This window comes from Populus nigra, chromosome 2, assembly GCF_951802175.1.
Source record: "Populus nigra chromosome 2, ddPopNigr1.1, whole genome shotgun sequence".
NCBI classification, from domain to species: Eukaryota; Viridiplantae; Streptophyta; class Magnoliopsida; order Malpighiales; family Salicaceae; genus Populus; species Populus nigra.
In genome coordinates this window covers 39,210,968-39,226,535 of record NC_084853.1, presented here as the reverse complement: position 1 = coordinate 39,226,535, position 15,568 = coordinate 39,210,968, and the positions used below count along the sequence as shown (strand labels likewise).

General features: G+C 33.3%; 2 protein-coding genes across 4 annotated transcripts; both read left to right on the top strand.

Annotated features, from left to right (window-relative positions):
* Positions 1-3,924: 3,924 nt before the first annotated feature.
* LOC133682349 (uncharacterized) lies at positions 3,925-7,555 on the top strand. Of its 3 annotated transcripts, none has more exons than XM_062105652.1 (4): positions 3,925-4,253; positions 4,804-5,848; positions 5,976-7,013; positions 7,099-7,555. In XM_062105652.1, the coding sequence occupies exons 2-4, from the start codon at positions 4,832-4,834 to the stop codon at positions 7,126-7,128; spliced, it is 2,085 nt and encodes a 694-aa protein (XP_061961636.1). In that variant the 5' UTR covers positions 3,925-4,253; positions 4,804-4,831; the 3' UTR covers positions 7,129-7,555. The 3 variants fall into 3 exon arrangements, with proteins under 3 accessions (XP_061961636.1, XP_061961634.1, XP_061961635.1); XM_062105650.1 differs by having other exon boundaries at positions 5,970-7,013; XM_062105651.1 differs by having other exon boundaries at positions 3,925-4,704; positions 5,970-7,013.
* A 2,416-nt stretch (positions 7,556-9,971) lies between these two features.
* Positions 9,972-14,869, top strand: LOC133682664 (sec1 family domain-containing protein MIP3). The gene is made up of 7 exons (XM_062106125.1): positions 9,972-10,265; positions 10,391-10,534; positions 11,072-11,221; positions 11,356-11,856; positions 12,632-14,170; positions 14,255-14,323; positions 14,616-14,869. The coding sequence occupies exons 1-7, from the start codon at positions 10,218-10,220 to the stop codon at positions 14,742-14,744; spliced, it is 2,580 nt and encodes an 859-aa protein (XP_061962109.1). The 5' UTR covers positions 9,972-10,217; the 3' UTR covers positions 14,745-14,869.
* Positions 14,870-15,568: the final 699 nt, after the last annotated feature.

Below are 15,568 nucleotides of genomic sequence, written 5' to 3'. Positions count from 1 at the left end.
GCAACTTTTAAAAAGTATTTATTACCTAAAATATAAAAAAATTCCTAGAAGCTAAACCAAAATTTTCTTTAACTAAAATGTATTTTTTTCATTGACCAACTTTCCTAACAATAAGTAAACATGAGAAAATTTGGAAAATAATTTTTAAAAAGTTGCTTTTTATAAAACGAAAAAGGCTTAAATTGAAAAATCGATCATGCAACATATTTGATATTCTGTCTTTAAGTGATGATTTCTTTCTGTTTCACACACTATTTTCTCTCTCTTTATGAACCCAAATCACCAAATTAAATACAATTTAATCAATTTCTCACACAATTCCTTTTCTTTCGGACACTAGTTAAGGAGGAGTAACGGAGGTTTTGCATATATTATCTCTATGGAATTCTAGGGTTTTGGTGGTGCATTAATTCTCTCTTTATACAAATGAGAGAATTTGGGAGGTTCTATTTAATTGATTGGTTTTTTTAATTTTAATTGATTAGTGCACTAATTCTCTTATATATTGCTTACTTTTTTGTCTATAAATTTATAAAAAATTATAGAGTTTTGGTTTTTCACTTTTATTTCTTTTTCTCGGTGATTAAGCATAGGATTTTCTTTTTTTAGAATTAAGGTTTCGATTATATATGTTTCTCTTCCACTACAATAATGGGTTTGGTTTGCTTTTTGTAAATTATGTGAAAGTGAACAGATTTACAGATAGATTGTAAAAACTTCAACACACAATAACGTGTGAAGATAAAGTGATAACTGGGGTAAGTCTCAGTCCTAGAAGTACCAAAGAGTGTCTAAGAACTAGTATAAGATGCAAACAAGAATCTTTAAGGTTAACTAAAAACTAGGTTGTGATCAAAATTTGATTTTTTGTCAAAAATCTTGATAATTTCTTTAAAGATTTACTTAAATATATTGTAGAACTCTATTGTCATGAAATTGAAGGATCAAGAGTGGTGCCCCTAAAAAATCTATAATGGAGAAGCTATCGACAGCTTCAATATATTGTTCATGGTGTGTTGTAAAGATATATATTTTTTTTAAGTGAATGTCTTTACCAACAATGCTAGTGGGTGAAATAGTCAGAAAAATTATGTAAACAAGTCAATTTGCAAGAGAAATTTTGTGGTAGTTGTTGCTTGCTAAACTAAGAAAACTACCTTAAAGATCCCAAAACTCTAGTGACGCAATAGAGAAAACAAAGGCCTTATCCCACCAAATTTAAATCTAGAAGAAAGAAGGAAAAACAAACTAAACTACAATTTATTCTATCATAATCGATATTTTTTTTATTTTAAATTCTTGTTTAACACCTAATTCTTGTCCAAATTCTTCAATTATAGGAAAATATATGTGTGAATTAAAATTGCATTCAAGATATTTGATGAAATATCATATTTTAGTTCTTTTTCTAGTTTGATGATAAAGTTATAGTATTAATAATATATGGGCTCTTTAATTATTAAATGAAAATAATAGCAATCTTGTAAATAGTCAAATATTTATTTGTTGATTTGTTTGGGAAGCATCATACAAAGGATGTAAAATGTTACACATGCTACGAAGTTCATGATGCAAACAATAATTAAAAAAAAACAACAAGAAAATATAAAATAGACCAAACTATAGAATGATAAAAGTAATTTTTCCAATAATTTACCAGGTTTAACATAACATGTAGGGGTGAAATAAAAAAAAGGACTAGAACATATAATTGTTAAAAGGCCAGAAAAAAAAGGATCAACTCATCTTTGTAGCATTAATTCAATGCATGAATATTTTTTGACATTACAAATACATTGCATTATGTTAGTCAAAATATTTTTTTGACATTGCAAATATGATGCATTATGTGAGCTAAAATAAATTATTAGGTTTAAAATTGTGTTAAAATAACATGATAACATCTAAGGATTAAATTAAAAAACAAAATTTACGACCATGAAACATAGAACTAATTCCTATGCACTATAACAACTAACGATACACATGACTACATGAGTCATGGTCCATGATCAATGAATAGTAAAACACCTTTGCCTTTTAATTTATTGTACTATATCGGTGGCTCACGCTATGTTGTGGATCCAATAAAAAAAATTAAATGCATAAAAAGAATATCAATTAAAGTAAATTGAACAAAACTATGAACCTCAATAAAAAAATATTGAATGATGAAATTGAAGAAAAAAATATAATCCAAAAAATACCAAAAAACCCGACTCGAGTTTACCCAGGCCAGTATGCAAATTCTATAACCTGGTTATAATACTGGGGTAACCATATTTAAAGTAAATTGAACAAAACTATTAACCTCAATTATCAAACAATCCAATGTTGAAGGGCGAGATGACCTAGATTATTTTTAAAATCAGCAAAAAGTCCAAAAGAAAAAAAATAAAAAAATAATTAAACCCAATCTCCAATTAAATAAATATTGAAGAATGAAAATGAAAAGACATGAGTTAAAAAAAAAACTCAATCAAACATAGACCAAGCTCTTAAACCCGAGTTAATCTCTCAAGTTCAAGCTCTATAAATTTTAGAATCGGATTCAATTAAAAAACTCAATTCTTAATATATTAAATATAAAATAATAAAATAATAAAATATTAATTTCACCGTGTTTAAAAATTAAAAAGATAAAGAAAGCTTCTTTACACAAGTTTAATATATTTTTGCTTTAAAAAATAATAGAGTTATTTTACTCTTAAAATAAATAATAAAACCAATGTATCCAAATATGCTTGAAAATTATCAATGGGCCATGAGAAAAAGATCTTATAACGATTTCATTCTTCTGGTCTCCAATAAATTGTGACTTGGTATACATTGACTGATGACTTTTATTTATTTATTTATTTTTAAAGGAATTGTTCATTGAAAGATGACGGCACCTTCGAATTGGAAAATTATAGAAAGACAAGTCGGTGTACTTTATGCTCAATCATGTGAATCATCATAATAATTTGAAAATCCAGCGTGGAGCCCCTTCCCTATTTTCTTTATTAAATAGGTTCACATGATCCCAAGCAACAAGTGTCCGTAAACAAAATGCAAAACGACACCATGCAATTAAACAAAAAGCAACCAGGTACTACCAGTCTACCACCATTATAAAAATAAAAATAAAAATAAAAATAAAATATCATGGCTGTGCCTTTCTCTCTCCCTTGTTAGCCCTGATCTCGAAGCTATCCACGCCACAATTACTATCAAGTCCTTTTTCTTTTCCAAGAAAAACTCTACAAACCACAAAAAATACAATGGCAGTATTTTTTTTTAAATTTAAAATTGTTTTCACTTAAAATTATTTTTTAAAATAAAAAAATATTTTAAATTGTAATAATTACTGTATTACCTAAACTAAAGGTAATCATTTTCGATTTAGTTTGATTTTTACTTATAAAAACAATTAAATTAAAATTTTGTAAAATATAAAAAAACTAAAACCGGTACCAACAGACTGGTTTCGGTTTGGTTTGGTTATTTTAAATTAAAAACCGAAACCCAACAAACCGGTTTCGATTTGGTTCGATTTCAATTTTGATTTGGTTTGGTTTAGTTATTTTGTATTAAAAACTGAAAAATATATTATTTTTTGAGCTTTTTTTGGACTTTTTTAATGGGGTTCTTTTTTATTCGGTTTGGTTTTTTTGGTTCGGTTAGGTTTATTTCTTTACTAAACTAGTTCAGTTTTTTAATTTCATACTTATAAAACCAAAACCAACCAAACCAAATCAAATTTTTTAAAAAATATTCTAATAAGTTTAATTAATTTTTTTTCATAATTCAATTTTTTAAATTTTTTTAAATTTTATCAATTTAATTAATTTATCAATTTTTTTTCACCCCAAATTTCACCCCAAACCTACACCGTAAATATCTATCGGATGCTATGTGATCACGAGGATTGGAACCCAAAAAGCCAGTGGTAAAGGGTTGAAGAATAGTATAATTCTTTTCGTTGTCTCGGAAAGAGAACTTTTTAGACTTTTGGATTATTTTAGAGAGCGTAAGAGTTCAGAGCTTACAAACTAGTTGTAGCTAGGCTTGCAGGGAGTTAAAGCACAAGCGTACAGAGTAGTTAATCCTTCCTCCAGCTCCTCACGACTCTCCTTCTCTCACTCTCTCTCTTCTTTATTCTCTGCCTCTTTTTTGAACTTGCAGTTCTTGATCTGGCATCAATTCTTTGTTATTCTTTCCAAGAAACGAACAGGGTTCTGTTCTGGATTGGCAACATCTCACACCCACAGGTATGTCTGTCTGTTGTATTTTTTACATGTCCGAGGAATTTGGTTTCTTTCCTTTCTTTTCTACAACTTACTGAAGCCTGTCTCATTGTTACTAGAGAAGCAATAACTGTATATAGAGGATTCATTTTTCTTGATTTATTTCATTTATTTCTTCGTGAGTTCAATACATAACCAAACAGAAACCAAAAATCTGATCAAAAGAAATCAAATTAGCAAAACCCTCCCGCGCACACACACAAAAAACTAGACTGATGCAGGCACCGCACTCTTTTTTTGATTTCTTGATAAACTCTGTTTCAGTAAAGAACCTAGTTTTTTTATATATATACTTGTGTTAAACAATTGTGGAAGCAAGTGCAGATGTTTCTATAGGTGTCATTTTAAGGTATTTTTGTGCCTTTGCATTTGGTTGAGTGATAATCAAGTTTTTGTAAATGCCTGGAAAGGGAAGGTGGGTTTGATCTCAAAATCAATTTTAGTCTCCAGAAATTCCATTAATTAAGGTTTAAAGTTCTTATTCATCTTGACGGGGTGTTGTTTTGATCTGAAGGTGGTTCGGTGCAGCAAGAATATAGTACATGTTAGTGAAAAATCTGATGGAAAAAAAGCAATTGGATTTTAATCAGCCGCTTCTATCAGTGAGGAGGTTCTCCTCAACAGCATCCACCAAAGAAGCCAAGATCAAAAGGAAAACTGACGATGCTCTATCCAGAATACCTCCACCTGTTTACAAATCAGAATTGAAATCAGGTCCACTGAGGAACCCTGGAACTGTTCCTTTTGTATGGGAGCGAAGTCCAGGAAGACCCAAGGATGAAAGCAAACCACCAAACCGGGCTCTTCAACGGCCCCCTATTGCCCCAAAGCTTCCGCCTGGCAGGATTTTGAATGATCAACAGCAAGCTTCAATTAAAGGTTCTGAAGGCGCTAAACTAGCTGATCGTTCCCAAACAAGAAATGGCCATTCCAGTTTTCAAAATGAAACTAAAGAAGAAATTTCCAAGGAGGCAATAAAGGATGCGTCGAGTTCTGGTTCAGAAAGTGGAGAAGAAGCTTATGCAGATGCACTTGATATCCTGTCACGAAGTGAATCGTTCTTCTTGAACTGCAGTATAAGTGGCGTGAGTGGCTTGGATGGTCCGGATTTGAAACGTTCTGGGGCTTTCTTTACAGATCAGCATGGTCAAGATTTCATGATGGCTCGTTTCTTGCCAGCAGCAAAGGCAATGGCTTCAGAGACTCCTCAATGTTTTACTAGGAAGCAACCCGTCGTGCGAGAGCTACCGAGACAAATAGCCAAGGCAACTGGTGTGGAAAGGCATCCTCTAAATCGATATAGTCCAAACAATATACCAAATTATGCTCAAGCAGATGCAGTGGAAGATAGTGAAGATGAGGATTATGATGATGACAGACCCGATGATCCATCACTTAAACTTTGTGGGTTGTTGCCTCAGCTATGCTCACAGAATTCACTTTGCTTTATGAATCCTGTACTAGGGATGAGAAAGCAGGTCCAGGTACCCATTTCTTCAGTCTGTACAACGAAGTCTGGGTCTTCAAATGCTGCTTCTCGTAATGTCACTGCACATGAGGTATTCAAGTCCTCTCTTCATTTGTTATTTATCTTCTTCATTACTTATATGTTTCTGTCTTGCTAGTTGCTACCATCATGTTAAAGGGATGAGTTATTTTTAGCACTCTGTTTTTGTATAGCATCAGAGGAATGCCATGTATGAGAAGAGAGAATCCATCAAAATTGCTTGCAAAACTGAGAACAAAAAGCTGGATGAATCATCTGCGTGCAAGGGTTGGCATAGTAAAGTGGCATCACCCACTGACAGTCAATTTCCTCAACCAGTCCATGAAGAACAAAGATGCACTGAGATTCCTGATAAATGTAGGAATTCTGGGGCAAGTGACTTTATTCAATGTGCAAAAGGCGGCACAATTTTTCGAGAATTATTGGCCAATGAGAGCAGAGAATGGGAATCAGTCTCTGCAGTTTCCGTGGCTGAGAAAACTCTGTACATAGATTCTATGCATATGGTAAAACCTCAAAATTCTAATTCAAGTTCGTCTGATGCTAGAGGCTTATCTGAGTGCTCAAAGGATGACGTGGAGATACTTGTAAAGAATAGAGAAACTGGTGATGTGAATTCTTCACTCCTGGATTCCAAGCACTTGAGTACTGTGGGTGAGAAGAAAAAATTGCGACCTGATAGTTTGGAGTCTGTTGATTCCTGTTTTCTATCGTTATCTGAAAAATCCATTCATGATGTGCACATGGCTGTGATGGATGGTTCCCGACATGATGAAGACAACATGCAGGTTTCTAACACATTGACCAGCCCGAAAGTGGACACAGATGGGAAGATTGACTTAGAAAGCCGATCAGATAAAAAATTAGGTAACCTCGAAAGTTCTCATGTCTTTATTCAGGATTCAAATGGAGAAGTGGCTGGCAGTGGCAGGATTGATTTAGAAAGCCAACAGTGTAGAAAGTTAAGCAATAAAGAGAGTTCTATTGGCTGCTATACACAACTACTTCTTCCCCCACCTTTGCCAAAATCTCCGTCAGAGTCTTGGCTAAAGCGTACTCTACCTATTCTTTCCTCGAGGAATTCGTCCTCAAGGTCCCCTCTTGGTATGCATTTACATTCTAGAGTCCAAGCTTCCAAAACACTCTCCGATGACCCGAAGTGGGAAACAATTGTCAGGACCGCTAATATACAGCATGGGCATTTGCGCTTTTCCGAGGTAAATCATGTAACTTGTCTCCTCCCTGTTTAACTCCTTTGTTACCTGACTGGTTGTGCTTACACACATTTTCTTTTATTGTTAGGATTTGCTTGCACCAATACCGGAAACTTAGAAGACAAGGTTCCTCAAGAGTCCGATGGCGCAGGCATTTACTTTGCTAGAGTGTCCACCGTTACTGGTCTTGATATGTTCTGTAAAATATTTGCCATGTCCATATCTTTCTCTCCCAAGGTGCTCCCTTCAGTTCTTTAAGAGGATACATTTCGCAATCGGAAATCAAAATCCCCTGCTCTTATCATCCAATAAGAAGCTACGCCACGTTATTTCCTTGTAAATCTTGTCAATTTACTTGCACAGAAAAAGATACTGTCCACACGTTTCTGTATCATTCCTGTATATGTAGGGCTTATCTGTAAAGCATCGGAGATTCATTTGTTTCTGTGATAAAAGGAGTGGAGGGGGGATCTGCTTTGTACATGATCTGTTCTTCACGTCTTCGATTCAAATTATGTTATGAAAAGAGATACTGTTGAGGCTTAGCATGCAGGGTTGTTATCGTGTAAAATACAGTTACCTGAGGCTGTGCTAGCAAATGGCCTGCCCCTTGCTGCAGGTCCGTCCGCATAATTTTAGTGTTTTAATTCACAATAATTAATTGTATTTTTAGTTTTTCTTTCATTTGTCTTTCCAATGTTTTATGAGCAGATAATGTACTTTTCAAATTCTGAACACTAAATTGACAAATCAATGATAAAATCTTTAATTAGGTTTCAAACTAAATGTTTCTTCAGTTGAATTCGGGATTTTTAATTTTTTATGGTTAATTCCAAAAACATGAAAAACAAGAAAAAAATAATAATTAAAAGAACTAATTTTGCATAGACTAATAAAAACGTGTTTGAGTTGTAATTGCTTTTCAAAATGTTTTTTATATTAAAATAATATTTTATTATTATTTTTTAAAAAATATTTTTAACATTAGGGTATTAAAATAATTTAAAAACATTAAAAAAAATTATTTAAATTTTTTTATTTTTTTCAAATGTTTTTAAAATACAAAAACATAGAATATGAATTTACTCAAGTTAACATATGAATTTACTCACGTTAACATTCACGGATGAAAAAACAAAATAGATTGATTTTCGCATATCACTTATTTACGGAAAAAAAACACTATTGTTTCAATTAAACGGGGTGTTTTTCCTCGTAATTTAAATTTTGATTTATTAAAATTAAAATTAAATTATAAAAAATAAAAAATAAAAAAATATTATTTCAATATAAAACATTTTAAAAATAATCTCGTTACAATCACCCCGACAATATAACATATCTATCTCTCAAAAAGCAAAGCTGCCATCAAAATCAGTACACTTACTGGCGTACGACGAGAAAGCTTGTAATAAAAAGGCTAACCATAATTGAATCAGAAATCATGCACCAATATCGATGCAAGGACTGCACATGATCTGATAAGAAAAGGCTCTAATGAAAAACAATGACCAATCAAACAAACACGTGTTAACTTTAATGGCCGTGTCTTCAGCACTCGTAACATCATCATGCTCCAGCTCTTTTCATTACTAAGGCACGGAAATACCTTTGAAATGACTTTAAAAGCTTTCTAAACTCTAGGAGACCTTTTATTTATTTATTTATTTATTATTATTAAGATGAACGAGATTATTGACTCGTAAGTTACTTGATAATTTTTAATTTTTTTAAAAAAAAATAACTCGAACTTCAAGCAAGTAGCTACTTGAATCCAATAAAATTAATAAAATCAATTAATAAAATAATCTGATCTAAAATTTGGCAATAATTATAGGCAACGGTAGCATACAAATTATATAAAAAATATTTGGCAACAATTAACTAAAACAAATAAACTACTAATAATTATCATTATATTTTATTTTATTTTATAACTAAAAATACTTGCGTTAAAATAATAAAAATACATGGCAGAGCACAACAACCAAGAGAGAGGAGGGGAAAAGAAGAGAAAAAGAAATAGATGCCGAAGTCAAAGCAGTTAACGTGTGCTCAACACGTACCAATATTATTTTTTATTTCTTTTTATTTATTAAAATACAAAATCAACCCTCATATTATCTTAGTCTCATAACCAAAATTGTGAACCTAGCATGTTAACCCAAGTTAAATCGGGTTTTTTTTTTAGGTTATCTTGGTCTAATTTTCTAGGTCATGAGTTTGGTGTATTGACTCAGATTATTTTTTATACTATTTTTTTTACTTGATTTCTTTTTTAATATTGTCCTTTAATATTAGGCTGATTGAGAATTAAAATTCATTTTTTTTCCAATTTGTTTTCCATCTGATTATCTCGATTTTATGACTCAGATCGCATGTTTGATAAGTTAACTTGGATCATCTTTTTAGATATTATGATATTCTAAAACACATTTATATGACTGGAAATATGTAAGGTTAATTGAAAGAAAAGGTTTTGAATACCATAGATTTAGGGAGTGTTTGGGACAATGGTAGCAGTATTTTTTAAAATGTTTTTTATTTGAAAATATATCTAAATAATTGTTTTTTAAAAAATTATTTTTCATATCATCACATCAAAAAACATAAAAAAAATACTAATTCAAAATAAAAAATTAAAATTTTTAAAAATTCTGGTTGAAATGATGTCTCAAACAGACACTTAAAGAGTGTTTAAAATAGTGATAACGATAATTTTTCAAAAATGTTTTTATTTAAAAATAAATCAAAATAATTTTTTTTATTTTTTAAAATTTATTTTTAATATCAATATATTAAAAAATTTAATTTAAATAAAAACAATTCAAGATTTCATGAAACTTGGATCTAATCCTCAATCAAATGGGCTTGGGCTTTTAAGGGCTCTTAGTTGTACAATCGATTTGATTTGATTTTACAGTTTACTTATATGGTTAGCTAAAAAATAACAGCAAAAGATTTTCTTGGTGGACCCTCGACCGAACGCAGGCCCATATGCTAGTTACATCGTATTCGGGTTCTCCCTGCGGTGTTTCTTTCCATCAGCACTGCTCTGTAGATTCTTAATGCTTTTGCTTCCAGTGGAATTTCCTCAGCTATCGGTCCTTGGAAAATCACTTCAGAGAAACCTTCTTTCTGTCCAAATCTTGATCTGGGAGTCACAACGAGTTTAGGCCTGTAAGACAATTGGGTTTCATTTTAAACATGGCTGTGGTCGATGTAATCAAATCATGCCTTGATTCCATTGCCCAAGTAAGATTTCTTTTCTGGTCAATTTTGGTTTCTAGATCTTAGTTATTGGGTATCATTGAATCATTTTGTTTTTCTTCAGTTACAATTCTGATTATATGTATCTGAATTTTATGTTTGTTGGTTAGATATCAGAGCATGTTGAGGGTGCCATTCTTTATCTCGATTCTGGATGCACGGAAAGTTTCCAATTCGCTGGAGCATTTCCTGTGCTACTCAAACTTGGAGTGAGAGCTATTTGCAGCCTGGAAAACATGTGTTCGCTTGATTCGGTCAGCATTTGTTTCAATATATATATATGTATGTATGTATGTATGTATGTATAACATCAATATAGTAAATCGACATTTTCATTTGCTTCGTTTGATAGTTCTGATCATCAAGTGCATGCCGTTTAGTTCTCCCCAGAAGCTCTAAACTAAAACCAACTCGCTCAGCAGAACTTGTTTCCTTCTCTTGTCTCTGAATTAGGCTGTGATACCAATCCTAGAAAAAGATGGAATCAAATTGACGAAACAAACTATTAGTTTTTTTCTTTTTAATTACATTATAATTGTTTAATGTCGAACAATCTCAAAGCTCTAAGAAACGCTTCTTGTATATGAAAAATGCACCAATAGTTAAACATTTTCACACTCACACGCCTGTGTGTATCCATGTTTGATCTATGATCGGTTTGGACGATGCCAAGTTACTTTTCTAACTAAGATAAAGCTATCTCACTGCCACATGTCATGTTATTTCTTCCTCTCTTTTTTTTTTAATTTCAAGTCTCATGCAGCACTTTTGCACATGGATTCTTTCTCTAGGTGGTTAATTGGAACTCAAATTCCGATCCTGCATTGAAAATTGTGGTTATGACATCTCGTCTACTAAGCGATGCACATCGATATATTCTACGTTGCCTGAGTACGCACAATGGTGTTCATCAATGTACAGTATTTACATCTATCTCTGAGGTATTTCTTTGGAATGCAACAAAAATTAAGCCTCAATCCCAAACTTCTTATATTGGAGAGGATATCTATGGATTCTACCATCTTATAATTTGCCTTGTGAGGTTAAATCTTACTAAATGCTTTGCCAATTGTAGCTAGCCCAATCAGCGTACCCTGATTCACCTCTGGGACCAGATGCATTCCATGAGTATGAAATCTTGCTTCTTCAAGATTATGAGGAGATTGTGAAGAAGAGTCAGAAAAAAGCTTCGCACCCAGAGGCTAGCAACTTCCAGGAAAGTTTAACCTTTGAAGATGAAGGATGGTCACGGCTCACATCCAATGAAGAGGATGTCTCTCACTCTGAAGCTACTTCAAGTGGGAAATATTTTTTTGGAGATAGCCATACAGAATATTTAGGGAAAAAATTGGTTGTTTCGGTGCATCACTTTCCCATGATTTTGTGTCCCTTTTCTCCTAAAGTCTTTGTTTTGCCTTCAGAGGGTTCAGTTTCTGAAGCATACTTGTCAGCCAAACATGATGATTCTCTTAGCCCTGGATTACCTCCCATAAGTACTGGAGTGCCTCCTGATGGTGACGATGTTCCTCCTGGGGCCCTTCTTACAGCGCATTTTCTTTACCATCTGGCTGCTAAGGTAGCGGGTGTGCATCTTCTTAAACACATGCGAGTTATTTTCCTCCTTCATTGTACTAGTTTATTTATTATAGATATTTTCCTTGAGAGTTTTGTGCAAATACCTCTATAATCACAGTGTTCTTGTTCTTTATATTATCACAGTATCAAAAACATTGGATTCTATGAGAGCTGAGACGATGAAAACCCTGAAAATGTTATTTTTTTTTCTTGTTTCAAAGAGATGAAATCTCAGAAGCACATTCTCTGTGAACAATCTTACTTCTTTCAGAACTGAAACTGGTAAATTCCAGAAGCATTTTTCCTTAAGGAAAAAAATAATGTTAGTCAAGTATTCTCATTATGGAAAGCATTGGTCAGACATGTGCTTGACTGGCAGCTGAGTACAGTTTGGAGGCGGGATCATAAGTGATTTTTGTATGTGCTCTGGCAAAGTTCTCTTCAGCAGAAATTGCATCAAATCAATGTTTTCTGGGTGGTTTTTTGATGGTTTTGATATGGAATGTCAAAACCTTCAAAAAAAAAAAGAACATCAATTTGATGCATTTTCAACTAGAAAGCACTTCGCAAAGTATTGCTAAACACACGATCATTAAAGTAGGCAGTTGTAGAAATCTTACAATTTATGGGTTTTTGTAAACTATATTAAAGCTTGGAATGCAAATTACAAATCATCTCTCCAATTTCTTTCCTGCATTTATTTTATTTGGTTACTTATTGTGACATCATTGACAGTACAGTGTAACAGCTTTGGTTTTGGTTTTTGAAATTTGCAGATGGACCTGAAAATGGAAATATTTTCCCTTGGTGATTTATCAAAGACTGTTGGGAAGATTATGACAGACATGTCAAGTCTTTATGATGTGGGGCGCCGTAAACGTTCTGCTGGGCTGTTACTCATTGATCGCACACTTGATCTCCTTACTCCATGCTGCCATGGGGATTCACTTGTTGATTGTATGTTTTCATCTTTGCCTCGAAGAGAAAGAACAACATCCTATTCCTCCGTGAAAGGCTCAAAAACCCAACTCAAACTTGTTCCTTCTAGCCTACAACGTGCACCTCTTGATGTTCAGATACCACTTGGGAAAATATTACAAGAAGAAAAATCCGATACAAATGATTCTCAGCTTGCAGAAAGAATTGAAGCTTTTCTAGGTGGGTGGGATGCCTGCAATTCTTCTCCTAAAACTGTGGACTTAGTAAATCTCTGCAATAAAGTTCATGATAGGAAGTCTTTTCTCTCTGAGATTCAGCTGCTCAATGGATCCTTTGTTTCCAATGAAACATTTCGTGGAACACCATATTTGGAAGCTATTTTGGACAGAAGAACAAAAGATGGAGCATTGCTGGTAAAGAAGTGGCTTCAGGAAACCCTACGTCGGCAAAATATCACTGTTAATGTAAAAATTCGTCCTGGTTTTGCCACAAAATCAGAGTTGCAACCTATGATCAGAGCACTGGCAAAAAGCCAGTCATCATTAATCAGAAATAAAGGAATAGTTCAGTTAGGAGCAGCTGTACTTGTGGCACTTGACGAATTACATAGTACCAGATGGAATGCATTTGCCAGTGCTGAGAAAATATTGAGTGCCACTGCAGGAGATACAAGCCAGAGTCTTGGCGCTCAAATTGGTGATCTTATCCATAAGAGTACTATGCTGGGATCAGATGGAGACAAGAAAACAGAGCATTTGCAAGGGTTACTTTCTTTTAAAGATGCTTTGCTCCTTATGACAGTGGGATATATATTAGCTGGTGAGAATTTCCCTACATCTGGGTCTGGTGGCCCATTTTCTTGGAAAGAGGAGCATTTTCTAAAGGAAGCTATTGTGGATGCGATTTTAAACAATGCACCAGTGGTGAAACTTAAGTTTCTCGATGGTCTAACAGAAGAGCTTGAGGCAAACTTAAACAGAAAAAAGTCTGAAGACACAATAGAAGCATCTTCTGATCAGTTAGAATTTGATGATGATCAATGGGGCAAATGGGGTGATGAAGAAGAAGATGATGATAAGAATGATAAAAAACAGGCATATAGTGACATGCAGCTGAAGCTGGAGTTGCTTGACAGGGTGGACAACCTTTTCAAATCTCTTCACAAGTTATCTACTGTGAAGAGGAATGTATCACTGCGAGAAGGGACATTTTCTTCGGAAAGTAACTTCACTGGTGATTCTGACTCAAATAAGAGTTTAATCTATAAGCTGCTGACCAGAGTGTTGGGAAAGAATGATGTACCCGGCTTGGAGTACCATTCCACTACCGTGGGGCGACTTTTTAAAAGTGGATTTGGAAGATTTGGTCTTGGACAGGCAAGTTCCGATCTCGTAAATTCTAAACGAATATACTCAATGAATCATGATACATATTCTGAACTTTATTTTTGGATTCTGCAGACAAAACCAAGTCTGGCCGACCAAAACATCATTATGGTTTTTGTAGTTGGGGGCATCAACGCGACTGAGGTATGGATTTTATGAGCTTGTCCAACTTTTGTACCTCCAGTCATCTCTCTCTCTCTCTCTCTCTCTCTAAACGAAACAATTAAGTCTTTGTCCTGAAAAAATTTCAGGTTCGGTGACTAGCTCACCATCACCATTATTCCCTCTTATCTTTCTTAAACGCGTTTTTTAATTGAACATTTGGTATCATAGATTACTTGCATGTTAACAGCTTCATGTTTTTCCTGTAGAAATATAGCTCTCGAGTAATTGAAAGCTGAAAAATTAACCATTTTTTTCCCTGTCTGTTGAGAAGGTGCGTGAAGTTCAAGAGGCATTATCTGAGAGTGGAAGACCTGATGTAGAGTTGATTCTTGGTGGAACAACATTCTTAACTCCTGACGACATGCTCACCTTACTAATGGGGGACTCTAGCTACATGTGATTCTGTAGAACATTTCTTTAACTTATTAAAGATAGATACAAAGAAAATAAGAGGTAAAACTCATTTTTTACGCCATGTGCTTTCACCAATTTATCAAAAAGCCCCTTCATTATCACTTTGGTCAATTGAGCTTCTGTATTTTCGATTTCAATCAAGTGAACATAGCACACCAAAAAAAAAAAAAAAAGCGCTCAATGAAGAGAGTGAGTGATGATGATATTAACGAGGATAAAAAGGTAAGTTAATGATTATGACTCAAACAGTGAAGAACACTACTGAGATAAATTTTCAATTTTAATAAATTGTATTTAATTGGCTGAAATGAAAAATACGAGGGCTCATTTGACCAGATTGATAATAAAACGGCTCGTTTGATGAAATGGTGAAAATACAGGGTGCAAATAACAAGTTTATCTGAAAATAATGTGTTGTCTTGCAATTTCCATCTTCACTCAGCGCATTATGGATTTTCTTTTTCGAATTTAGTTTCATCCCGTCATTGTCAGAATACTCTTCAAAATTGAGTTTTTTTTAAAAAAATAATAATGCAATTTGGTAAAAGTTTTAATCAAATGAAATATGTTATAAATTATTTGGAAAATAACATGGTTCCAGCATAATCATGATTTTGAATATTGGTTTTATAACAATCACTATTGGAAATGACAATTATTTATTCAGAAATCAAATGTACATGTCTTATATAAATTAATTGACATGTATAAAGTTAACACAAAAATTTATGAAGATCTAATATTAAGATATGATATTCAAGATCTAGATCTAGTGGTTAAGAAATAAAATATGAGATAAGCTAATTTGAC

What these genes read in the sequence shown, in the direction of transcription:
- LOC133682349 (XM_062105650.1), top strand. Translation starts at nt 4,832, where the DNA reads ATGTTAGTGAAAAATCTGATGGAAAAAAAGCAATTGGATTTTAATCAG. An exon ending in GTAATGTCACTGCACATGAG is followed by an intron (nt 5,849 to 5,969) that starts GTATTCAAGTCC and finishes GTTTTTGTATAG; the next exon opens with CATCAGAGGAATGCCATGTA. An exon ending in GGCATTTGCGCTTTTCCGAG is followed by an intron (nt 7,014 to 7,098) that starts GTAAATCATGTA and finishes TTTTATTGTTAG; the next exon opens with GATTTGCTTGCACCAATACC.
- LOC133682664 (XM_062106125.1), top strand. Translation starts at nt 10,218, where the DNA reads ATGGCTGTGGTCGATGTAATCAAATCATGCCTTGATTCCATTGCCCAA. An exon ending in GCCTTGATTCCATTGCCCAA is followed by an intron (nt 10,266 to 10,390) that starts GTAAGATTTCTT and finishes TTTGTTGGTTAG; the next exon opens with ATATCAGAGCATGTTGAGGG. An exon ending in GAAGATTTGGTCTTGGACAG is followed by an intron (nt 14,171 to 14,254) that starts GCAAGTTCCGAT and finishes TGGATTCTGCAG; the next exon opens with ACAAAACCAAGTCTGGCCGA.